The sequence below is a fragment of the Anser brachyrhynchus genome (genome assembly GCF_964034855.1).
Source record: "Anser brachyrhynchus genome assembly, chromosome: 23".
In the NCBI taxonomy this organism is placed as follows: Eukaryota; Metazoa; Chordata; class Aves; order Anseriformes; family Anatidae; genus Anser; species Anser brachyrhynchus.
Window position 1 is genome coordinate 7,615,267 of NC_137716.1, and position 22,870 is coordinate 7,638,136.

Below are 22,870 nucleotides of genomic sequence, written 5' to 3' on the forward strand. Positions count from 1 at the left end.
AGGCCAGATCTGTTCCTACCACTACAGCGTCTCCTGCTTCGACTCCACCACAAACTTCAGCTAGTCAGGCAAAACCGAGACGTCTCTCGACCGTGGCAGGTACGTCCAGCTTAGCTTTCGGAAGAACCTCAGCATTCATTTCCAGCACAGCTGGCCCATGCATTACTGCTCTGTTAGGAAGTACTGCAGCAGGTATCAAAAAATCCGTCACTGAGGTAGTGTGGCTTACAGCATTGTAATGTACCCTGTTGACGCTGTTTCTCATGTAAGGGGCACAAAATTCTAGACGGCCGCTTCCCCTAGGCATGCCTCATTCTGGGGCTGGGCTCGCGATCCCTGGCACAAGCGGGGAACCTGCCAGCCTTCCCCATCGTGACGAGCACCGTGGAGGAGGGCTGGCTGGCCAGAGACCCCTGCGCTTGTCCACCCAGAGCCTCCACAGCCTGGCTCCTGCGCCATCTCACTCCCCGTCCATGCTTCTTGCAGCTCCCACTCATCCACCAACGACCACTGCAGGCCCCGAGCGTTTCACCATCAACTTCACCATCACCAATCTCCCCTACGATTCCAACCTGGCCACTCCAAACTCGGCAAAGCTCAACACTACCCGGAGAGTCATGACCACCTTGGTAGGTAGCCCAAGGCACTGCCAAGGCCAGGCCTCCTGCTGGCCCCTGCACCGGCAGGAGTGCAGGGAGAGGGACAGGGCTCACTTGTGAAACCTCTCTCGTTGGCAGCTGAACCGCCTTCTGAAGGATAGCAGCATTGGCCCCGCTTTTCTTGCATGTGGAACGACAGCCTTCAGGTATGGGGGGAGCCCGAGTGTCCCTCTGCAGGTCCCATGAGTACTGGGTAGCCCGTCATGCTTCTGCTCTCACCGCCAGCAGGATGGAGCCGGGACCGTCTCCCTGCTGCCCTCCTCCCTCAGGGCCTCCCCTCGCTGCCCTCCCTCTCACTTGCGGGTCACAGCGTAGCCCCGAGAATGACTCCAAAGCTTGGCCTTGCCCAGTGCTTTCTGACAAACGCCATACTTTTAGTGGAGGCAGGACAGGAAGGGCACGCCATCCGTGCCTGACGGCGGAATACAGAACGCGCATGCCCCACAGAGCCGTGGCTGCAGGAGCCCCAAGGCCTGACCTTGCAGCGACAGGGCACAGGAAGGGGCGCTCAGGCACGGCTTTCTGTTTTCCAGGCCAGTGGGGCAAGGGGACAACACAGGCGTGGACGCCGTCTGCACCTACACAAAGGAGCCCTCCACCCCAGGCTTGGACAGGGTGGGCCTTTACCACGAAGTGAGCAACAAGACCAGAGGCATCACGCGCCTGGGCCCCTACAGCCTGGACAGGGACAGCCTCTACGTCAACGGTGACCAAGGCCTCTCCCTCTGCCTTCCTGCGGCAGCCTTCCCCAGCCCTCGCCCGTCCCCTTTCCCGGCTCCAGCTCATCCCTCTCTCCCCCTTTTTCCAGGTTACAACGAACCGCCAGTCACACCCAGTGAGTACCTCGCAGCAACGAGATGGACCCCAAAGGCAACCAGCGCTTCGCGGGCCGCTTCCCCCAGGCAGGGGTGGTTGTGGGGCTGGGCTCGCGATCCCTGGCACAAGCGGGGAACCTGCCAGCCTTCCCCATCGTGACGAGCACCGCGGAGGAGGGCTGGCTGGCCAGAGACCCCTGCACTTGTCCACCCAGAGCCTCCACAGCCTGGCTCCTGCGCCATCTCACTCCCCGTCCATGCTTCTTGCAGCTCCCACTCATCCACCAACGACCACTGCAGGCCCCGAGCGTTTCACCATCAACTTCACCATCACCAATCTCCCCTACGATTCCAACCTGGCCACTCCAAACTCGGCAAAGCTCAACACTACCCGGAGAGTCATGACCACCTTGGTAGGTAGCCCAAGGCACTGCCACGGCCAGGCCTCCTGCTGGCCCCTGCACCGGCAGGAGTGCAGGGAGAGGGACAGGGCTCACTTGTGAAACCTCTCTCGTTGGCAGCTCAACCGCCTTCTGCAGGATAGCAGCATTGGCCCCGCTTTTCTTGCATGTGGAACGACAGCCTTCAGGTATGGGGGGAGCCCGAGTGTCCCTCTGCAGGTCCCATGAGTACTGGGTAGCCCGTCACGCTTCTGCTCTCACCGCCAGCAGGATGGAGCCGGGACCATCTCCCTGCTGCCCTCCTCCCTCAGGGCCTCCCCTCGCTGCCCTCCCTCTCACTTGCGGGTCACAGCGTAGCCCCGAGAATGACTCCAAAGCTTGGCCTTGCCCAGTGCTTTCTGACAAATGCCATACTTTTAGTGGAGGCAGGACAGGAAGGGCACGCCATCCGTGCCTGACGGCGGAATACAGAACGCGCATGCCCCACAGAGCCGTGGCTGCAGGAGCCCCAAGGCCTGACCTTGCAGCGACAGGGCACAGGAAGGGGCGCTCAGGCACGGCTTTCTGTTTTCCAGGCCAGTGGGGCAAGGGGACAACACAGGCGTGGACGCCGTCTGCACCTACACAAAGGAGCCCTCCACCCCAGGCTTGGACAGGGTGGGCCTTTACCACGAAGTGAGCAACAAGACCAGAGGCATCACGCGCCTGGGCCCCTACAGCCTGGACAGGGACAGCCTCTACGTCAACGGTGACCAAGGCCTCTCCCTCTGCCTTCCTGCGGCAGCCTTCCCCAGCCCTCGCCCGTCCCCTTTCCCGGCTCCAGCTCATCCCTCTCTCCCCCTTTTTCCAGGTTACAACGAACCGCCAGTCACACCCAGTGAGTACCTCGCAGCAACGAGATGGACCCCAAAGGCAACCAGCGCTTCGCGGGCCGCTTCCCCCGGGCAGGGGTGGTTGTGGGGCTGGGCTCGCGATCCCTGGCACAAGCGGGGAACCTGCCAGCCTTCCCCATCGTGACGAGCACCGCGGAGGAGGGCTGGCTGGCCAGAGACCCCTGCGCTTGTCCACCCAGAGCCTCCACAGCCTGGCTCCTGCGCCATCTCACTTCCCGTCCATGCTTCTTGCAGCTCCCACTCATCCACCAACGACCACTGCAGGCCCCGAGCGTTTCACCATCAACTTCACCATCACCAATCTCCCCTACGATTCCAACCTGGCCACTCCAAACTCGGCAAAGCTCAACACTACCCGGAGAGTCATGACCACCTTGGTAGGTAGCCCAAGGCACTTCCACGGCCAGGCCTCCTGCTGGCCCCTGCACCGGCAGGAGTGCAGGGAGAGGGACAGGGCTCACTTGTGAAACCTCTCTCGTTGGCAGCTCAACTGCCTTCTGAAGGATAGCAGCATTGGCCCCGCTTTTCTTGCATGTGGAACGACAGCCTTCAGGTATGGGGGGAGCCCGAGTGTCCCTCTGCAGGTCCCATGAGTACTGGGTAGCCCGTCACGCTTCTGCTCTCACCGCCAGCAGGATGGAGCCGGGACCATCTCCCTGCTGCCCTCCTCCCTCAGGGCCTCCCCTCGCTGCCCTCCCTCTCACTTGCGGGTCACAGCGTAGCCCCGAGAATGACTCCAAAGCTTGGCCTTGCCCAGTGCTTTCTGACAAACGCCATACTTTTAGTGGAGGCAGGACAGGAAGGGCACGCCATCCGTGCCTGACGGCGGAATACAGAACGCGCATGCCCCACAGAGCCGTGGCTGCAGGAGCCCCAAGGCCTGACCTTGCAGCGACAGGGCACAGGAAGGGGCGCTCAGGCACGGCTTTCTGTTTTCCAGGCCAGTGGGGCAAGGGGACAACACAGGCGTGGACGCCGTCTGCACCTACACAAAGGAGCCCTCCACCCCAGGCTTGGACAGGGTGGGCCTTTACCACGAAGTGAGCAACAAGACCAGAGGCATCACGCGCCTGGGCCCCTACAGCCTGGACAGGGACAGCCTCTACATCAACGGTGACCAAGGCCTCTCCCTCTGCCTTCCTGCGGCAGCCTTCCCCAGCCCTCGCCCGTCCCCTTTCCCGGCTCCAGCTCATCCCTCTCTCCCCCTTTTTCCAGGTTACAACGAACCGCCAGTCACACCCAGTGAGTACCTCGCAGCAACGAGATGGACCCCAAAGGCAACCAGCGCTTCGCGGGCCGCTTCCCCCGGGCAGGGGTGGTTGTGGGGCTGGGCTCGCGATCCCTGGCACAAGCGGGGAACCTGCCAGCCTTCCCCATCGTGACGAGCACCGCGGAGGAGGGCTGGCTGGCCAGAGACCCCTGCGCTTGTCCACCCAGAGCCTCCACAGCCTGGCTCCTGCGCCATCTCACTCCCCGTCCATGCTTCTTGCAGCTCCCACTCATCCACCAACGACCACTGCAGGCCCCGAGCGTTTCACCATCAACTTCACCATCACCAATCTCCCCTACGATTCCAACCTGGCCACTCCAAACTCGGCAAAACTCAACACTACCCGGAGAGTCATGACCACCTTGGTAGGTAGCCCAAGGCACTTCCACGGCCAGGCCTCCTGCTGGCCCCTGCACCGGCAGGAGTGCAGGGAGAGGGACAGGGCTCACTTGTGAAACCTCTCTCGTTGGCAGCTCAACCGCCTTCTGAAGGATAGCAGCATTGGCCCCGCTTTTCTTGCATGTGGAACGACAGCCTTCAGGTATGGGGGGAGCCCGAGTGTCCCTCTGCAGGTCCCATGAGTACTGGGTAGCCCGTCACGCTTCTGCTCTCACCGCCAGCAGGATGGAGCCGGGACCATCTCCCTGCTGCCCTCCTCCCTCAGGGCCTCCCCTCGCTGCCCTCCCTCTCACTTGCGGGTCACAGCGTAGCCCCGAGAATGACTCCAAAGCTTGGCCTTGCCCAGTGCTTTCTGACAAACGCCATACTTTTAGTGGAGGCAGGACAGGAAGGGCATGCCATCCGTGCCTGACGGCGGAATACAGAACGCGCATGCCCCACAGAGCCGTGGCTGCAGGAGCCCCAAGGCCTGACCTTGCAGCGACAGGGCACAGGAAGGGGCGCTCAGGCACGGCTTTCTGTTTTCCAGGCCAGTGGGGCAAGGGGACAACACAGGCGTGGACGCCGTCTGCACCTACACAAAGGAGCCCTCCACCCCAGGCTTGGACAGGGTGGGCCTTTACCACGAAGTGAGCAACAAGACCAGAGGCATCACGCGCCTGGGCCCCTACAGCCTGGACAGGGACAGCCTCTACGTCAACGGTGACCAAGGCCTCTCCCTCTGCCTTCCTGCGGCAGCCTTCCCCAGCCCTCGCCCGTCCCCTTTCCCGGCTCCAGCTCATCCCTCTCTCCCCCTTTTTCCAGGTTACAACGAACCGCCAGTCACACCCAGTGAGTACCTCGCAGCAACGAGATGGACCCCAAAGGCAACCAGCGCTTCGCGGGCCGCTTCCCCCGGGCAGGGGTGGTTGTGGGGCTGGGCTCGCGATCCCTGGCACAAGCGGGGAACCTGCCAGCCTTCCCCATCGTGACGAGCACCGCGGAGGAGGGCTGGCTGGCCAGAGACCCCTGCGCTTGTCCACCCAGAGCCTCCACAGCCTGGCTCCTGCGCCATCTCACTCCCCGTCCATGCTTCTTGCAGCTCCCACTCATCCACCAACGACCACTGCAGGCCCCGAGCGTTTCACCATCAACTTCACCATCACCAATCTCCCCTACGATTCCAACCTGGCCACTCCAAACTCGGCAAAGCTCAACACTACCCGGAGAGTCATGACCACCTTGGTAGGTAGCCCAAGGCACTGCCACGGCCAGGCCTCCTGCTGGCCCCTGCACCGGCAGGAGTGCAGGGAGAGGGACAGGGCTCACTTGTGAAACCTCTCTCGTTGGCAGCTCAACCGCCTTCTGAAGGATAGCAGCATTGGCCCCGCTTTTCTTGCATGTGGAACGACAGCCTTCAGGTATGGGGGGAGCCCGAGTGTCCCTCTGCAGGTCCCATGAGTACTGGGTAGCCCGTCACGCTTCTGCTCTCACCGCCAGCAGGATGGAGCCGGGACCATCTCCCTGCTGCCCTCCTCCCTCAGGGCCTCCCCTTGCTGCCCTCCCTCTCACTTGCGGGTCACAGCGTAGCCCCGAGAATGACTCCAAAGCTTGGCCTTGCCCAGTGCTTTCTGACAAACGCCATACTTTTAGTGGAGGCAGGACAGGAAGGGCACGCCATCCGTGCCTGACGGCGGAATACAGAACGCGCATGCCCCACAGAGCCGTGGCTGCAGGAGCCCCAAGGCCTGACCTTGCAGCGACAGGGCACAGGAAGGGGCGCTCAGGCACGGCTTTCTGTTTTCCAGGCCAGTGGGGCAAGGGGACAACACAGGCGTGGACGCCGTCTGCACCTACACAAAGGAGCCCTCCACCCCAGGCTTGGACAGGGTGGGCCTTTACCACGAAGTGAGCAACAAGACCAGAGGCATCACGCGCCTGGGCCCCTACAGCCTGGACAGGGACAGCCTCTACGTCAACGGTGACCAAGGCCTCTCCCTCTGCCTTCCTGCGGCAGCCTTCCCCAGCCCTCGCCCGTCCCCTGTCCCGGCTCCAGCTCATCCCTCTCTCCCCCTTTTTCCAGGTTACAACGAACCGCCAGTCACACCCAGTGAGTACCTCGCAGCAACGAGATGGACCCCAAAGGCAACCAGCGCTTCGCGGGCCGCTTCCCCCGGGCAGGGGTGGTTGTGGGGCTGGGCTCGCGATCCCTGGCACAAGCGGGGAACCTGCCAGCCTTCCCCATCGTGACGAGCACCGCGGAGGAGGGCTGGCTGGCCAGAGACCCCTGCGCTTGTCCACCCAGAGCCTCCACAGCCTGGCTCCTGCGCCATCTCACTCCCCGTCCATGCTTCTTGCAGCTCCCACTCATCCACCAACGACCACTGCAGGCCCTGAGCGTTTCACCATCAACTTCACCATCACCAATCTCCCCTACGATTCCAACCTGGCCACTCCAAACTCGGCAAAGCTCAACACTACCCGGAGAGTCATGACCACCTTGGTAGGTAGCCCAAGGCACTTCCATGGCCAGGCCTCCTGCTGGCCCCTGCACCGGCAGGAGTGCAGGGAGAGGGACAGGGCTCACTTGTGAAACCTCTCTCGTTGGCAGCTCAACCGCCTTCTGAAGGATAGCAGCATTGGCCCCGCTTTTCTTGCATGTGGAACGACAGCCTTCAGGTATGGGGGGAGCCCGAGTGTCCCTCTGCAGGTCCCATGAGTACTGGGTAGCCCGTCACGCTTCTGCTCTCACCGCCAGCAGGATGGAGCCGGGACCATCTCCCTGCTGCCCTCCTCCCTCAGGGCCTCCCCTCGCTGCCCTCCCTCTCACTTGCGGGTCACAGCGTAGCCCCGAGAATGACTCCAAAGCTTGGCCTTGCCCAGTGCTTTCTGACAAACGCCATACTTTTAGTGGAGGCAGGACAGGAAGGGCACGCCATCCGTGCCTGACGGCGGAATACAGAACGCGCATGCCCCACAGAGCCGTGGCTGCAGGAGCCCCAAGGCCTGACCTTGCAGCGACAGGGCACAGGAAGGGGCGCTCAGGCACGGCTTTCTGTTTTCCAGGCCAGTGGGGCAAGGGGACAACACAGGCGTGGACGCCGTCTGCACCTACACAAAGGAGCCCTCCACCCCAGGCTTGGACAGGGTGGGCCTTTACCACGAAGTGAGCAACAAGACCAGAGGCATCACGCGCCTGGGCCCCTACAGCCTGGACAGGGACAGCCTCTACGTCAACGGTGACCAAGGCCTCTCCCTCTGCCTTCCTGCGGCAGCCTTCCCCAGCCCTCGCCCGTCCCCTTTCCCGGCTCCAGCTCATCCCTCTCTCCCCCTTTTTCCAGGTTACAACGAACCGCCAGTCACACCCAGTGAGTACCTCGCAGCAACGAGATGGACCCCAAAGGCAACCAGCGCTTCGCGGGCCGCTTCCCCCGGGCAGGGGTGGTTGTGGGGCTGGGCTCGCGATCCCTGGCACAAGCGGGGAACCTGCCAGCCTTCCCCATCGTGACGAGCACCGCGGAGGAGGGCTGGCTGGCCAGAGACCCCTGCGCTTGTCCACCCAGAGCCTCCACAGCCTGGCTCCTGCGCCATCTCACTCCCCGTCCATGCTTCTTGCAGCTCCCACTCATCCACCAACGACCACTGCAGGCCCCGAGCGTTTCACCATCAACTTCACCATCACCAATCTCCCCTACGATTCCAACCTGGCCACTCCAAACTCGGCAAAGCTCAACACTACCCGGAGAGTCATGACCACCTTGGTAGGTAGCCCAAGGCACTTCCATGGCCAGGCCTCCTGCTGGCCCCTGCACCGGCAGGAGTGCAGGGAGAGGGACAGGGCTCACTTGTGAAACCTCTCTCGTTGGCAGCTCAACCGCCTTCTGAAGGATAGCAGCATTGGCCCCGCTTTTCTTGCATGTGGAACGACAGCCTTCAGGTATGGGGGGAGCCCGAGTGTCCCTCTGCAGGTCCCATGAGTACTGGGTAGCCCGTCACGCTTCTGCTCTCACCGCCAGCAGGATGGAGCCGGGACCATCTCCCTTCTGCCCTCCTCCCTCAGGGCCTCCCCTCGCTGCCCTCCCTCTCACTTGCGGGTCACAGCGTAGCCCCGAGAATGACTCCAAAGCTTGGCCTTGCCCAGTGCTTTCTGACAAACGCCATACTTTTAGTGGAGGCAGGACAGGAAGGGCACGCCATCCGTGCCTGACGGCGGAATACAGAACGCGCATGCCCCACAGAGCCGTGGCTGCAGGAGCCCCAAGGCCTGACCTTGCAGCGACAGGGCACAGGAAGGGGCGCTCAGGCACGGCTTTCTGTTTTCCAGGCCAGTGGGGCAAGGGGACAACACAGGCGTGGACGCCGTCTGCACCTACACAAAGGAGCCCTCCACCCCAGGCTTGGACAGGGTGGGCCTTTACCACGAAGTGAGCAACAAGACCAGAGGCATCACGCGCCTGGGCCCCTACAGCCTGGACAGGGACAGCCTCTACGTCAACGGTGACCAAGGCCTCTCCCTCTGCCTTCCTGCGGCAGCCTTCCCCAGCCCTCGCCCGTCCCCTTTCCCGGCTCCAGCTCATCCCTCTCTCCCCCTTTTTCCAGGTTACAACGAACCGCCAGTCACACCCAGTGAGTACCTCGCAGCAACGAGATGGACCCCAAAGGCAACCAGCGCTTCGCGGGCCGCTTCCCCCGGGCAGGGGTGGTTGTGGGGCTGGGCTCGCGATCCCTGGCACAAGCGGGGAACCTGCCAGCCTTCCCCATCGTGACGAGCACCGCGGAGGAGGGCTGGCTGGCCAGAGACCCCTGCGCTTGTCCACCCAGAGCCTCCACAGCCTGGCTCCTGCGCCATCTCACTCCCCGTCCATGCTTCTTGCAGCTCCCACTCATCCACCAACGACCACTGCAGGCCCCGAGCGTTTCACCATCAACTTCACCATCACCAATCTCCCCTACGATTCCAACCTGGCCACTCCAAACTCGGCAAAGCTCAACACTACCCGGAGAGTCATGACCACCTTGGTAGGTAGCCCAAGGCACTTCCATGGCCAGGCCTCCTGCTGGCCCCTGCACCGGCAGGAGTGCAGGGAGAGGGACAGGGCTCACTTGTGAAACCTCTCTCGTTGGCAGCTCAACCGCCTTCTGAAGGATAGCAGCATTGGCCCCGCTTTTCTTGCATGTGGAACGACAGCCTTCAGGTATGGGGGGAGCCCGAGTGTCCCTCTGCAGGTCCCATGAGTACTGGGTAGCCCGTCACGCTTCTGCTCTCACCGCCAGCAGGATGGAGCCGGGACCATCTCCCTGCTGCCCTCCTCCCTCAGGGCCTCCCCTCGCTGCCCTCCCTCTCACTTGCGGGTCACAGCGTAGCCCCGAGAATGACTCCAAAGCTTGGCCTTGCCCAGTGCTTTCTGACAAACGCCATACTTTTAGTGGAGGCAGGACAGGAAGGGCACGCCATCCGTGCCTGACGGCGGAATACAGAACGCGCATGCCCCACAGAGCCGTGGCTGCAGGAGCCCCAAGGCCTGACCTTGCAGCGACAGGGCACAGGAAGGGGCGCTCAGGCACGGCTTTCTGTTTTCCAGGCCAGTGGGGCAAGGGGACAACACAGGCGTGGACGCCGTCTGCACCTACACAAAGGAGCCCTCCACCCCAGGCTTGGACAGGGTGGGCCTTTACCACGAAGTGAGCAACAAGACCAGAGGCATCACGCGCCTGGGCCCCTACAGCCTGGACAGGGACAGCCTCTACGTCAACGGTGACCAAGGCCTCTCCCTCTGCCTTCCTGCGGCAGCCTTCCCCAGCCCTCGCCCGTCCCCTTTCCCGGCTCCAGCTCATCCCTCTCTCCCCCTTTTTCCAGGTTACAACGAACCGCCAGTCACACCCAGTGAGTACCTCGCAGCAACGAGATGGACCCCAAAGGCAACCAGCGCTTCGCGGGCCGCTTCCCCCGGGCAGGGGTGGTTGTGGGGCTGGGCTCGCGATCCCTGGCACAAGCGGGGAACCTGCCAGCCTTCCCCATCGTGACGAGCACCGCGGAGGAGGGCTGGCTGGCCAGAGACCCCTGCGCTTGTCCACCCAGAGCCTCCACAGCCTGGCTCCTGCGCCATCTCACTCCCCGTCCATGCTTCTTGCAGCTCCCACTCATCCACCAACGACCACTGCAGGCCCCGAGCGTTTCACCATCAACTTCACCATCACCAATCTCCCCTACGATTCCAACCTGGCCACTCCAAACTCGGCAAAGCTCAACACTACCCGGAGAGTCATGACCACCTTGGTAGGTAGCCCAAGGCACTTCCATGGCCAGGCCTCCTGCTGGCCCCTGCACCGGCAGGAGTGCAGGGAGAGGGACAGGGCTCACTTGTGAAACCTCTCTCGTTGGCAGCTCAACCGCCTTCTGAAGGATAGCAGCATTGGCCCCGCTTTTCTTGCATGTGGAATGACAGCCTTCAGGTATGGGGGGAGCCCGAGTGTCCCTCTGCAGGTCCCATGAGTACTGGGTAGCCCGTCACGCTTCTGCTCTCACCGCCAGCAGGATGGAGCCGGGACCATCTCCCTGCTGCCCTCCTCCCTCAGGGCCTCCCCTCGCTGCCCTCCCTCTCACTTGCGGGTCACAGCGTAGCCCCGAGAATGACTCCAAAGCTTGGCCTTGCCCAGTGCTTTCTGACAAACGCCATACTTTTAGTGGAGGCAGGACAGGAAGGGCACGCCATCCGTGCCTGACGGCGGAATACAGAACGCGCATGCCCCACAGAGCCGTGGCTGCAGGAGCCCCAAGGCCTGACCTTGCAGCGACAGGGCACAGGAAGGGGCGCTCAGGCACGGCTTTCTGTTTTCCAGGCCAGTGGGGCAAGGGGACAACACAGGCGTGGACGCCGTCTGCACCTACACAAAGGAGCCCTCCACCCCAGGCTTGGACAGGGTGGGCCTTTACCACGAAGTGAGCAACAAGACCAGAGGCATCACGCGCCTGGGCCCCTACAGCCTGGACAGGGACAGCCTCTACGTCAACGGTGACCAAGGCCTCTCCCTCTGCCTTCCTGCGGCAGCCTTCCCCAGCCCTCGCCCGTCCCCTTTCCCGGCTCCAGCTCATCCCTCTCTCCCCCTTTTTCCAGGTTACAACGAACCGCCAGTCACACCCAGTGAGTACCTCGCAGCAACGAGATGGACCCCAAAGGCAACCAGCGCTTCGCGGGCCGCTTCCCCCGGGCAGGGGTGGTTGTGGGGCTGGGCTCGCGATCCCTGGCACAAGCGGGGAACCTGCCAGCCTTCCCCATCGTGACGAGCACCGCGGAGGAGGGCTGGCTGGCCAGAGACCCCTGCGCTTGTCCACCCAGAGCCTCCACAGCCTGGCTCCTGCGCCATCTCACTCCCCGTCCATGCTTCTTGCAGCTCCCACTCATCCACCAACGACCACTGCAGGCCCCGAGCGTTTCACCATCAACTTCACCATCACCAATCTCCCCTACGATTCCAACCTGGCCACTCCAAACTCGGCAAAGCTCAACACTACCCGGAGAGTCATGACCACCTTGGTAGGTAGCCCAAGGCACTTCCATGGCCAGGCCTCCTGCTGGCCCCTGCACCGGCAGGAGTGCAGGGAGAGGGACAGGGCTCACTTGTGAAACCTCTCTCGTTGGCAGCTCAACCGCCTTCTGAAGGATAGCAGCATTGGCCCCGCTTTTCTTGCATGTGGAATGACAGCCTTCAGGTATGGGGGGAGCCCGAGTGTCCCTCTGCAGGTCCCATGAGTACTGGGTAGCCCGTCACGCTTCTGCTCTCACCGCCAGCAGGATGGAGCCGGGACCATCTCCCTGCTGCCCTCCTCCCTCAGGGCCTCCCCTCGCTGCCCTCCCTCTCACTTGCGGGTCACAGCGTAGCCCCGAGAATGACTCCAAAGCTTGGCCTTGCCCAGTGCTTTCTGACAAACGCCATACTTTTAGTGGAGGCAGGACAGGAAGGGCACGCCATCCGTGCCTGACGGCGGAATACAGAACGCGCATGCCCCACAGAGCCGTGGCTGCAGGAGCCCCAAGGCCTGACCTTGCAGCGACAGGGCACAGGAAGGGGCGCTCAGGCACGGCTTTCTGTTTTCCAGGCCAGTGGGGCAAGGGGACAACACAGGCGTGGACGCCGTCTGCACCTACACAAAGGAGCCCTCCACCCCAGGCTTGGACAGGGTGGGCCTTTACCACGAAGTGAGCAACAAGACCAGAGGCATCACGCGCCTGGGCCCCTACAGCCTGGACAGGGACAGCCTCTACGTCAACGGTGACCAAGGCCTCTCCCTCTGCCTTCCTGCGGCAGCCTTCCCCAGCCCTCGCCCGTCCCCTTTCCCGGCTCCAGCTCATCCCTCTCTCCCCCTTTTTCCAGGTTACAACGAACCGCCAGTCACACCCAGTGAGTACCTCGCAGCAACGAGATGGACCCCAAAGGCAACCAGCGCTTCGCGGGCCGCTTCCCCCGGGCAGGGGTGGTTGTGGGGCTGGGCTCGCGATCCCTGGCACAAGCGGGGAACCTGCCAGCCTTCCCCATCGTGACGAGCACCGCGGAGGAGGGCTGGCTGGCCAGAGACCCCTGCGCTTGTCCACCCAGAGCCTCCACAGCCTGGCTCCTGCGCCATCTCACTCCCCGTCCATGCTTCTTGCAGCTCCCACTCATCCACCAACGACCACTGCAGGCCCCGAGCGTTTCACCATCAACTTCACCATCACCAATCTCCCCTACGATTCCAACCTGGCCACTCCAAACTCGGCAAAGCTCAACACTACCCGGAGAGTCATGACCACCTTGGTAGGTAGCCCACGGCACTGCCACGGCCAGGCCTCCTGCTGGCCCCTGCACCGGCAGGAGTGCAGGGAGAGGGACAGGGCTCACTTGTGAAACCTCTCTCGTTGGCAGCTCAACCGCCTTCTGAAGGATAGCAGCATTGGCCCCGCTTTTCTTGCATGTGGAACGACAGCCTTCAGGTATGGGGGGAGCCCGAGTGTCCCTCTGCAGGTCCCATGAGTACTGGGTAGCCCGTCACGCTTCTGCTCTCACCGCCAGCAGGATGGAGCCGGGACCATCTCCCTTCTGCCCTCCTCCCTCAGGGCCTCCCCTCGCTGCCCTCCCTCTCACTTGCGGGTCACAGCGTAGCCCCGAGAATGACTCCAAAGCTTGGCCTTGCCCAGTGCTTTCTGACAAACGCCATACTTTTAGTGGAGGCAGGACAGGAAGGGCACGCCATCCGTGCCTGACGGCGGAATACAGAACGCGCATGCCCCACAGAGCCGTGGCTGCAGGAGCCCCAAGGCCTGACCTTGCAGCGACAGGGCACAGGAAGGGGCGCTCAGGCACGGCTTTCTGTTTTCCAGGCCAGTGGGGCAAGGGGACAACACAGGCGTGGACGCCGTCTGCACCTACACAAAGGAGCCCTCCACCCCAGGCTTGGACAGGGTGGGCCTTTACCACGAAGTGAGCAACAAGACCAGAGGCATCACGCGCCTGGGCCCCTACAGCCTGGACAGGGACAGCCTCTACGTCAACGGTGACCAAGGCCTCTCCCTCTGCCTTCCTGCGGCAGCCTTCCCCAGCCCTCGCCCGTCCCCTGTCCCGGCTCCAGCTCATCCCTCTCTCCCCCTTTTTCCAGGTTACAACGAACCGCCAGTCACACCCAGTGAGTACCTCGCAGCAACGAGATGGACCCCAAAGGCAACCAGCGCTTCGCGGGCCGCTTCCCCCGGGCAGGGGTGGTTGTGGGGCTGGGCTCGCGATCCCTGGCACAAGCGGGGAACCTGCCAGCCTTCCCCATCGTGACGAGCACCGCGGAGGAGGGCTGGCTGGCCAGAGACCCCTGCGCTTGTCCACCCAGAGCCTCCACAGCCTGGCTCCTGCGCCATCTCACTCCCCGTCCATGCTTCTTGCAGCTCCCACTCATCCACCAACGACCACTGCAGGCCCCGAGCGTTTCACCATCAACTTCACCATCACCAATCTCCCCTACGATTCCAACCTGGCCACTCCAAACTCGGCAAAGCTCAACACTACCCGGAGAGTCATGACCACCTTGGTAGGTAGCCCACGGCACTGCCACGGCCAGGCCTCCTGCTGGCCCCTGCACCGGCAGGAGTGCAGGGAGAGGGACAGGGCTCACTTGTGAAACCTCTCTCGTTGGCAGCTCAACCGCCTTCTGAAGGATAGCAGCATTGGCCCCGCTTTTCTTGCATGTGGAACGACAGCCTTCAGGTATGGGGGGAGCCCGAGTGTCCCTCTGCAGGTCCCATGAGTACTGGGTAGCCCGTCACGCTTCTGCTCTCACCGCCAGCAGGATGGAGCCGGGACCATCTCCCTTCTGCCCTCCTCCCTCAGGGCCTCCCCTCGCTGCCCTCCCTCTCACTTGCGGGTCACAGCGTAGCCCCGAGAATGACTCCAAAGCTTGGCCTTGCCCAGTGCTTTCTGACAAACGCCATACTTTTAGTGGAGGCAGGACAGGAAGGGCACGCCATCCGTGCCTGACGGCGGAATACAGAACGCGCATGCCCCACAGAGCCGTGGCTGCAGGAGCCCCAAGGCCTGACCTTGCAGCGACAGGGCACAGGAAGGGGCGCTCAGGCACGGCTTTCTGTTTTCCAGGCCAGTGGGGCAAGGGGACAACACAGGCGTGGACGCCGTCTGCACCTACACAAAGGAGCCCTCCACCCCAGGCTTGGACAGGGTGGGCCTTTACCACGAAGTGAGCAACAAGACCAGAGGCATCACGCGCCTGGGCCCCTACAGCCTGGACAGGGACAGCCTCTACGTCAACGGTGACCAAGGCCTCTCCCTCTGCCTTCCTGCGGCAGCCTTCCCCAGCCCTCGCCCGTCCCCTGTCCCGGCTCCAGCTCATCCCTCTCTCCCCCTTTTTCCAGGTTACAACGAACCGCCAGTCACACCCAGTGAGTACCTCGCAGCAACGAGATGGACCCCAAAGGCAACCAGCGCTTCGCGGGCCGCTTCCCCCGGGCAGGGGTGGTTGTGGGGCTGGGCTCGCGATCCCTGGCACAAGCGGGGAACCTGCCAGCCTTCCCCATCGTGACGAGCACCGCGGAGGAGGGCTGGCTGGCCAGAGACCCCTGCGCTTGTCCACCCAGAGCCTCCACAGCCTGGCTCCTGCGCCATCTCACTCCCCGTCCATGCTTCTTGCAGCTCCCACTCATCCACCAACGACCACTGCAGGCCCCGAGCGTTTCACCATCAACTTCACCATCACCAATCTCCCCTACGATTCCAACCTGGCCACTCCAAACTCGGCAAAGCTCAACACTACCCGGAGAGTCATGACCACCTTGGTAGGTAGCCCACGGCACTGCCACGGCCAGGCCTCCTGCTGGCCCCTGCACCGGCAGGAGTGCAGGGAGAGGGACAGGGCTCACTTGTGAAACCTCTCTCGTTGGCAGCTCAACCGCCTTCTGAAGGATAGCAGCATTGGCCCCGCTTTTCTTGCATGTGGAACGACAGCCTTCAGGTATGGGGGGAGCCCGAGTGTCCCTCTGCAGGTCCCATGAGTACTGGGTAGCCCGTCACGCTTCTGCTCTCACCGCCAGCAGGATGGAGCCGGGACCATCTCCCTTCTGCCCTCCTCCCTCAGGGCCTCCCCTCGCTGCCCTCCCTCTCACTTGCGGGTCACAGCGTAGCCCCGAGAATGACTCCAAAGCTTGGCCTTGCCCAGTGCTTTCTGACAAACGCCATACTTTTAGTGGAGGCAGGACAGGAAGGGCACGCCATCCGTGCCTGACGGCGGAATACAGAACGCGCATGCCCCACAGAGCCGTGGCTGCAGGAGCCCCAAGGCCTGACCTTGCAGCGACAGGGCACAGGAAGGGGCGCTCAGGCACGGCTTTCTGTTTTCCAGGCCAGTGGGGCAAGGGGACAACACAGGCGTGGACGCCGTCTGCACCTACACAAAGGAGCCCTCCACCCCAGGCTTGGACAGGGTGGGCCTTTACCACGAAGTGAGCAACAAGACCAGAGGCATCACGCGCCTGGGCCCCTACAGCCTGGACAGGGACAGCCTCTACGTCAACGGTGACCAAGGCCTCTCCCTCTGCCTTCCTGCGGCAGCCTTCCCCAGCCCTCGCCCGTCCCCTGTCCCGGCTCCAGCTCATCCCTCTCTCCCCCTTTTTCCAGGTTACAACGAACCGCCAGTCACACCCAGTGAGTACCTCGCAGCAACGAGATGGACCCCAAAGGCAACCAGCGCTTCGCGGGCCGCTTCCCCCGGGCAGGGGTGGTTGTGGGGCTGGGCTCGCGATCCCTGGCACAAGCGGGGAACCTGCCAGCCTTCCCCATCGTGACGAACACCGCGGAGGAGGGCTGGCTGGCCAGAGACCCCTGCGCTTGTCCACCCAGAGCCTCCACAGCCTGGCTCCTGCGCCATCTCACTCCCCGTCCATGCTTCTTGCAGCTCCCACTCATCCACCAACGACCACTGCAGGCCCCGAGCGTTTCACCATCAACTTCACCATCACCAATCTCCCCTACGATTCCAACCTGGCCACTCCAAACTCGGCAAAGCTCAACACTACCCGGAGAGTCATGACCACCTTGGTAGGTAGCCCAAGGCACTTCCATGGCCAGGCCTCCTGCTGGCCCCTGCACCGGCAGGAGTGCAGGGAGAGGGACAGGGCTCACTTGTGAAACCTCTCTCGTTGGCAGCTCAACCGCCTTCTGAAGGATAGCAGCATTGGCCCCGCTTTTCTTGCATGTGGAACGACAGCCTTCAGGTATGGGGGGAGCCCGAGTGTCCCTCTGCAGGTCCCATGAGTACTGGGTAGCCCGTCATGCTTCTGCTCTCACCGCCAGCAGGATGGAGCCGGGACCATCTCCCTGCTGCCCTCCTCCCTCAGGGCCTCCCCTCGCTGCCCTCCCTCTCACTTGCGGGTCACAGCGTAGCCCCGAGAATGACTCCAAAGCTTGGCCTTGCCCAGTGCTTTCTGACAAACGCCATACTTTTAGTGGAGGCAGGACAGGAAGGGCACGCCATCCGTGCCTGACGGCGGAATACAGAACGCGCATGCCCCACAGAGCCGTGGCTGCAGGAGCCCCAAGGCCTGACCTTGCAGCGACAGGGCACAGGAAGGGGCGCTCAGGCACGGCTTTCTGTTTTCCAGGCCAGTGGGGCAAGGGGACAACACAGGCGTGGACGCCGTCTGCACCTACACAAAGGAGCCCTCCACCCCAGGCTTGGACAGGGTGGGCCTTTACCACGAAGTGAGCAACAAGACCAGAGGCATCACGCGCCTGGGCCCCTACAGCCTGGACAGGGACAGCCTCTACGTCAACGGTGACCAAGGCCTCTCCCTCTGCCTTCCTGCGGCAGCCTTCCCCAGCCCTCGCCCGTCCCCTGTCCCGGCTCCAGCTCATCCCTCTCTCCCCCTTTTTCCAGGTTACAACGAACCGCCAGTCACACCCAGTGAGTACCTCGCAGCAACGAGATGGACCCCAAAGGCAACCAGCGCTTCGCGGGCCGCTTCCCCCGGGCAGGGGTGGTTGTGGGGCTGGGCTCGCGATCCCTGGCACAAGCGGGGAACCTGCCAGCCTTCCCCATCGTGACGAGCACCGCGGAGGAGGGCTGGCTGGCCAGAGACCCCTGCGCTTGTCCACCCAGAGCCTCCACAGCCTGGCTCCTGCGCCATCTCACTCCCCGTCCATGCTTCTTGCAGCTCCCACTCATCCACCAACGACCACTGCAGGCCCCGAGCGTTTCACCATCAACTTCACCATCACCAATCTCCCCTACGATTCCAACCTGGCCACTCCAAACTCGGCAAAGCTCAACACTACCCGGAGAGTCATGACCACCTTGGTAGGTAGCCCACGGCACTGCCACGGCCAGGCCTCCTGCTGGCCCCTGCACCGGCAGGAGTGCAGGGAGAGGGACAGGGCTCACTTGTGAAACCTCTCTCGTTGGCAGCTCAACCGCCTTCTGAAGGATAGCAGCATTGGCCCCGCTTTTCTTGCATGTGGAACGACAGCCTTCAGGTATGGGGGGAGCCCGAGTGTCCCTCTGCAGGTCCCATGAGTACTGGGTAGCCCGTCACGCTTCTGCTCTCACCGCCAGCAGGATGGAGCCGGGACCATCTCCCTTCTGCCCTCCTCCCTCAGGGCCTCCCCTCGCTGCCCTCCCTCTCACTTGCGGGTCACAGCGTAGCCCCGAGAATGACTCCAAAGCTTGGCCTTGCCCAGTGCTTTCTGACAAACGCCATACTTTTAGTGGAGGCAGGACAGGAAGGGCACGCCATCCGTGCCTGACGGCGGAATACAGAACGCGCATGCCCCACAGAGCCGTGGCTGCAGGAGCCCCAAGGCCTGACCTTGCAGCGACAGGGCACAGGAAGGGGCGCTCAGGCACGGCTTTCTGTTTTCCAGGCCAGTGGGGCAAGGGGACAACACAGGCGTGGACGCCGTCTGCACCTACACAAAGGAGCCCTCCACCCCAGGCTTGGACAGGGTGGGCCTTTACCACGAAGTGAGCAACAAGACCAGAGGCATCACGCGCCTGGGCCCCTACAGCCTGGACAGGGACAGCCTCTACGTCAACGGTGACCAAGGCCTCTCCCTCTGCCTTCCTGCGGCAGCCTTCCCCAGCCCTCGCCCGTCCCCTGTCCCGGCTCCAGCTCATCCCTCTCTCCCCCTTTTTCCAGGTTACAACGAACCGCCAGTCACACCCAGTGAGTACCTCGCAGCAACGAGATGGACCCCAAAGGCAACCAGCGCTTCGCGGGCCGCTTCCCCCGGGCAGGGGTGGTTGTGGGGCTGGGCTCGCGATCCCTGGCACAAGCGGGGAACCTGCCAGCCTTCCCTATCGTGACGAACACCGCGGAGGAGGGCTGGCTGGCCAGAGACCCCTGCGCTTGTCCACCCAGAGCCTCCACAGCCTGGCTCCTGCGCCATCTCACTCCCCGTCCATGCTTCTTGCAGCTCCCACTCATCCACCAACGACCACTGCAGGCCCCGAGCGTTTCACCATCAACTTCACCATCACCAATCTCCCCTACGATTCCAACCTGGCCACTCCAAACTCGGCAAAGCTCAACACTACCCGGAGAGTCATGACCACCTTGGTAGGTAGCCCAAGGCACTTCCATGGCCAGGCCTCCTGCTGGCCCCTGCACCGGCAGGAGTGCAGGGAGAGGGACAGGGCTCACTTGTGAAACCTCTCTCGTTGGCAGCTCAACCGCCTTCTGAAGGATAGCAGCATTGGCCCCGCTTTTCTTGCATGTGGAACGACAGCCTTCAGGTATGGGGGGAGCCCGAGTGTCCCTCTGCAGGTCCCATGAGTACTGGGTAGCCCGTCACGCTTCTGCTCTCACCGCCAGCAGGATGGAGCCGGGACCATCTCCCTGCTGCCCTCCTCCCTCAGGGCCTCCCCTCGCTGCCCTCCCTCTCACTTGCGGGTCACAGCGTAGCCCCGAGAATGACTCCAAAGCTTGGCCTTGCCCAGTGCTTTCTGACAAACGCCATACTTTTAGTGGAGGCAGGACAGGAAGGGCACGCCATCCGTGCCTGACGGCGGAATACAGAACGCGCATGCCCCACAGAGCCGTGGCTGCAGGAGCCCCAAGGCCTGACCTTGCAGCGACAGGGCACAGGAAGGGGCGCTCAGGCACGGCTTTCTGTTTTCCAGGCCAGTGGGGCAAGGGGACAACACAGGCGTGGACGCCGTCTGCACCTACACAAAGGAGCCCTCCACCCCAGGCTTGGACAGGGTGGGCCTTTACCACGAAGTGAGCAACAAGACCAGAGGCATCACGCGCCTGGGCCCCTACAGCCTGGACAGGGACAGCCTCTACGTCAACGGTGACCAAGGCCTCTCCCTCTGCCTTCCTGCGGCAGCCTTCCCCAGCCCTCGCCCGTCCCCTTTCCCGGCTCCAGCTCATCCCTCTCTCCCCCTTTTTCCAGGTTACAACGAACCGCCAGTCACACCCAGTGAGTACCTTGCAGCAATGAGATGGACCCATAATGGGCTTTAATCTCCTCCTACTTCCTCTTTAGCTTCATTCTCTGCACTTTATTGTTAGGACTGCTGGCATCATTATTTCATGCTGTTTTTTTCAGTATCTGTACAATGCATTCCATCTGTTAGGGGCTTCTTTGTCTCTGTCAGTTACCATATTATGAATAATTTCTTTTATGTTTCAAAGAATTTAGTTTTTTTTTCTTGCAGCTACATCTCTTCCAATAGAGGGACATTTCACAGTCAACTTCACTATTACCAATCTTGTCCACTCATCATTGGGAGATATGAATTCTAAAATATTCAGTGCTGCGAAACAAAATCTTACATACCTGGTGAGTTTCAATCAGGATCCTCTCGTGTCTATGTTTTTCTTCTTTTATTTTTTTTATTCACTGTAATTTATAATCTTTTCTTTCTTGGCAGCTTGACCGTATGCTCAAGAACAGCAGCATTAAGGCTGTTCACAGAGGATGTACAGTGATGCTGCTAAGGTATTCATATCTTGATAGTTTTTTTATTATAGAAGTTAATGACAATTCATACTTTTACTGACAATAAGGATTATGCAGATGTTAGTATATAGGATTAAGTCAGGCATTATCATATAATCCCTTCCTGATTTTGTTTGCTACTAACCTGATAGAGCTATTAAATTCTAAAGAGTACAGAGTAGAATTACACCTCATTTAAGATCCCTCATGATTGAGTGGTCATTAGATAATTTCTTCTATGTTGATTGCATTGATTTCCCACCAACTTTACATGAAGGTAGTCTAATTTTCAATACAATTTAGTTAGATTGTAGAAATGCTATTCTGATTGCATAAAGCAACATAAATTAGTTTCAAGAATTTGAGGGCATTCATTCAAATAATAACATCGTTATACAGTATTTTAAGATGAAATCCAATTCCATGGTAGTGTGCAAACAAATGCAAATAAATGCACACAGGTGTCATTCAAGTCTGTAAATATGCGATTTTTCAGGTCTGTGAAGAATAGAGAGGTCACTGCTATGGATGCAGTCTGCACATACAAAGCCAATGCTACTCCTACAGAATTTGACCAAATCAAGGTTTACCATGAGTTGAGCAAGATGACAGCCAACTGCACTGAACTAGGACCCTACAGGCTGGATGCAGCCAGCTTTTATGTTAATGGTAAGTAGCTGAGCTGATGTCAGGAGGGAATCCTCTTCTGACCGTTGATTTGTTATCAGATGGATGGAGAATTTGATTTACTACATAACTACAGAAGCAATAAAAACTTGAAGAAAGGGCACAAGCAAATACTAGCCAAAGCAAAGAAGCCATAGCTTTTGCACCTTTGTACTAAGCAATCTATAGTGTACCATGAAGTTATTCTCCAAAAAGTATAACAACTGACCTCCCAAGGTACACTAGAAATGCACTTCCCTGCAGAAGAACAGTACTAGAACAGGACACCACTTGACAAAAGTTGTACTTAAATTGTCAATGTAGAAATTAAATTAGGTTTGTGCAACAGGTAAGTTCCCTTTCAACATCCTTGAGGAAGGGAGAATTCTGTGCACTAGGAAAAGCAGCAGTTTGCCATTAACATACAGTGATAAAGTGAATTTATGCTTAGACAGTCATCAAATCAGCCCTTCCTAAAAAATGTTTATGCAGGCTCTCTCAAACAAAAATGATTCAAGTTGTGTTCCACTACGGACAAAGCATTTCAAATTATAAGCCGGTTTCTCAAATACTGTCCTTTCCCCCCCAGGTTATAATGAACTGCAGCCTGGGCTACGTAAGTACTTTTAAATATCAATTGAAATGGCAAGAAGATTTTTCTAGTTAGCAATAGTGAAAAAAATAAAATAAAATGCACTAACCAACCAAGAGCACAACACTTATAAATTAGTGTTATGAAAATCTGGCAGCCTGTTAGGAAACCACAGCTGCTATGACCCTAAAGCCGATTAGAATATCTAATAATCTATCTAATGAGAATATTATATTTTTTCTTATAGGGATTTTCTGTAAGGATGATGATTGTAATTTATATTTTCAAACAATAATCTACCTTGCTCTTTACAGTCGTTGATCAAAGTACAAAACATCTGTCACCAGCAGTAAGGAACTTCACATTGAACTTCACTATAACCAACCTCCCATTCACTGCAGACCTGGGGATGCCAAATTCTAAAAAATTCAAATCAACTGAAAAAGTCATGTACAATTATGTAAGTCTGGCAGAATCATTCCTTGCTTAGGCACAGTTCTTTAAATATTGCCAATTTCTAGCCTTTGCCATGACATTGTACTTATATATAACTAAATTTCTAGGTTGACCCTCTACTCCAAAAAAGCAGTATTGGCTCTGTTTATATTGGCTGCAGAATAATGGTATTCAGGTAAGAGCCACGTCTGGGAAAAGTCTGTTACCTGCTTCTTAAGAAGTTAAAAGTAGTTTCTCATTTCTCATATTCACTACATCAACATAATGTCA

General features: G+C 60.0%; 2 protein-coding genes and 1 long non-coding RNA gene across 3 annotated transcripts in view; 2 read left to right on the forward strand and 1 right to left on the reverse strand.

Moving 5' to 3' along the window:
* LOC308182243 overlaps positions 1-22,870 on the reverse strand; it is a 76,254-nt gene that overhangs the window by 36,687 nt on the left and 16,697 nt on the right. The window lies entirely within an intron of this gene.
* Positions 732-22,870, forward strand: part of MUC16 (mucin 16, cell surface associated) — a gene marked incomplete at its 5' end in the record, with an annotated part of 30,982 nt that continues 8,843 nt past the window's right edge. Inside the window, 57 exon segments of the mRNA XM_080565685.1 lie at positions 732-805; positions 1,193-1,365; positions 1,468-1,494; positions 1,745-1,887; positions 1,996-2,063; positions 2,451-2,752; positions 3,003-3,145; positions 3,984-4,010; positions 4,206-4,403; positions 4,512-4,579; positions 4,967-5,139; positions 5,242-5,303; positions 6,668-6,919; positions 7,028-7,095; positions 7,483-7,655; positions 7,758-7,784; positions 8,035-8,177; positions 8,286-8,353; positions 8,741-8,913; positions 9,016-9,042; positions 9,293-9,435; positions 9,544-9,611; positions 9,999-10,171; positions 10,274-10,300; positions 10,551-10,693; positions 10,802-10,861; positions 12,459-12,773; positions 12,775-13,209; positions 13,318-13,385; positions 13,773-13,945; positions 14,048-14,074; positions 14,325-14,467; positions 14,576-14,643; positions 15,031-15,203; positions 15,306-15,332; positions 15,583-15,725; positions 15,834-15,901; positions 16,289-16,461; positions 16,564-16,590; positions 16,841-16,983; positions 17,092-17,159; positions 17,547-17,719; positions 17,822-17,848; positions 18,099-18,241; positions 18,350-18,417; positions 18,805-18,977; positions 19,080-19,106; positions 19,357-19,499; positions 19,608-19,675; positions 20,063-20,235; positions 20,338-20,364; positions 20,603-20,727; positions 20,819-20,886; positions 21,383-21,555; positions 22,142-22,168; positions 22,459-22,604; positions 22,708-22,775. Coding sequence (XP_080421811.1) covers positions 732-805; positions 1,193-1,365; positions 1,468-1,494; positions 1,745-1,887; positions 1,996-2,063; positions 2,451-2,752; positions 3,003-3,145; positions 3,984-4,010; positions 4,206-4,403; positions 4,512-4,579; positions 4,967-5,139; positions 5,242-5,303; positions 6,668-6,919; positions 7,028-7,095; positions 7,483-7,655; positions 7,758-7,784; positions 8,035-8,177; positions 8,286-8,353; positions 8,741-8,913; positions 9,016-9,042; positions 9,293-9,435; positions 9,544-9,611; positions 9,999-10,171; positions 10,274-10,300; positions 10,551-10,693; positions 10,802-10,861; positions 12,459-12,773; positions 12,775-13,209; positions 13,318-13,385; positions 13,773-13,945; positions 14,048-14,074; positions 14,325-14,467; positions 14,576-14,643; positions 15,031-15,203; positions 15,306-15,332; positions 15,583-15,725; positions 15,834-15,901; positions 16,289-16,461; positions 16,564-16,590; positions 16,841-16,983; positions 17,092-17,159; positions 17,547-17,719; positions 17,822-17,848; positions 18,099-18,241; positions 18,350-18,417; positions 18,805-18,977; positions 19,080-19,106; positions 19,357-19,499; positions 19,608-19,675; positions 20,063-20,235; positions 20,338-20,364; positions 20,603-20,727; positions 20,819-20,886; positions 21,383-21,555; positions 22,142-22,168; positions 22,459-22,604; positions 22,708-22,775 — 6,683 coding nt within the window.
* On the forward strand, positions 4,500-6,683 carry LOC308182242 (mucin-16-like). Its single transcript, XM_080566504.1, has 6 exons — positions 4,500-4,579; positions 4,967-5,139; positions 5,242-5,661; positions 5,770-5,837; positions 6,225-6,397; positions 6,500-6,683. Exons 3-6 carry the CDS (start codon positions 5,506-5,508, stop codon positions 6,664-6,666), a joined length of 564 nt encoding a protein of 187 aa, XP_080422630.1. The 5' UTR covers positions 4,500-4,579; positions 4,967-5,139; positions 5,242-5,505; the 3' UTR covers positions 6,667-6,683.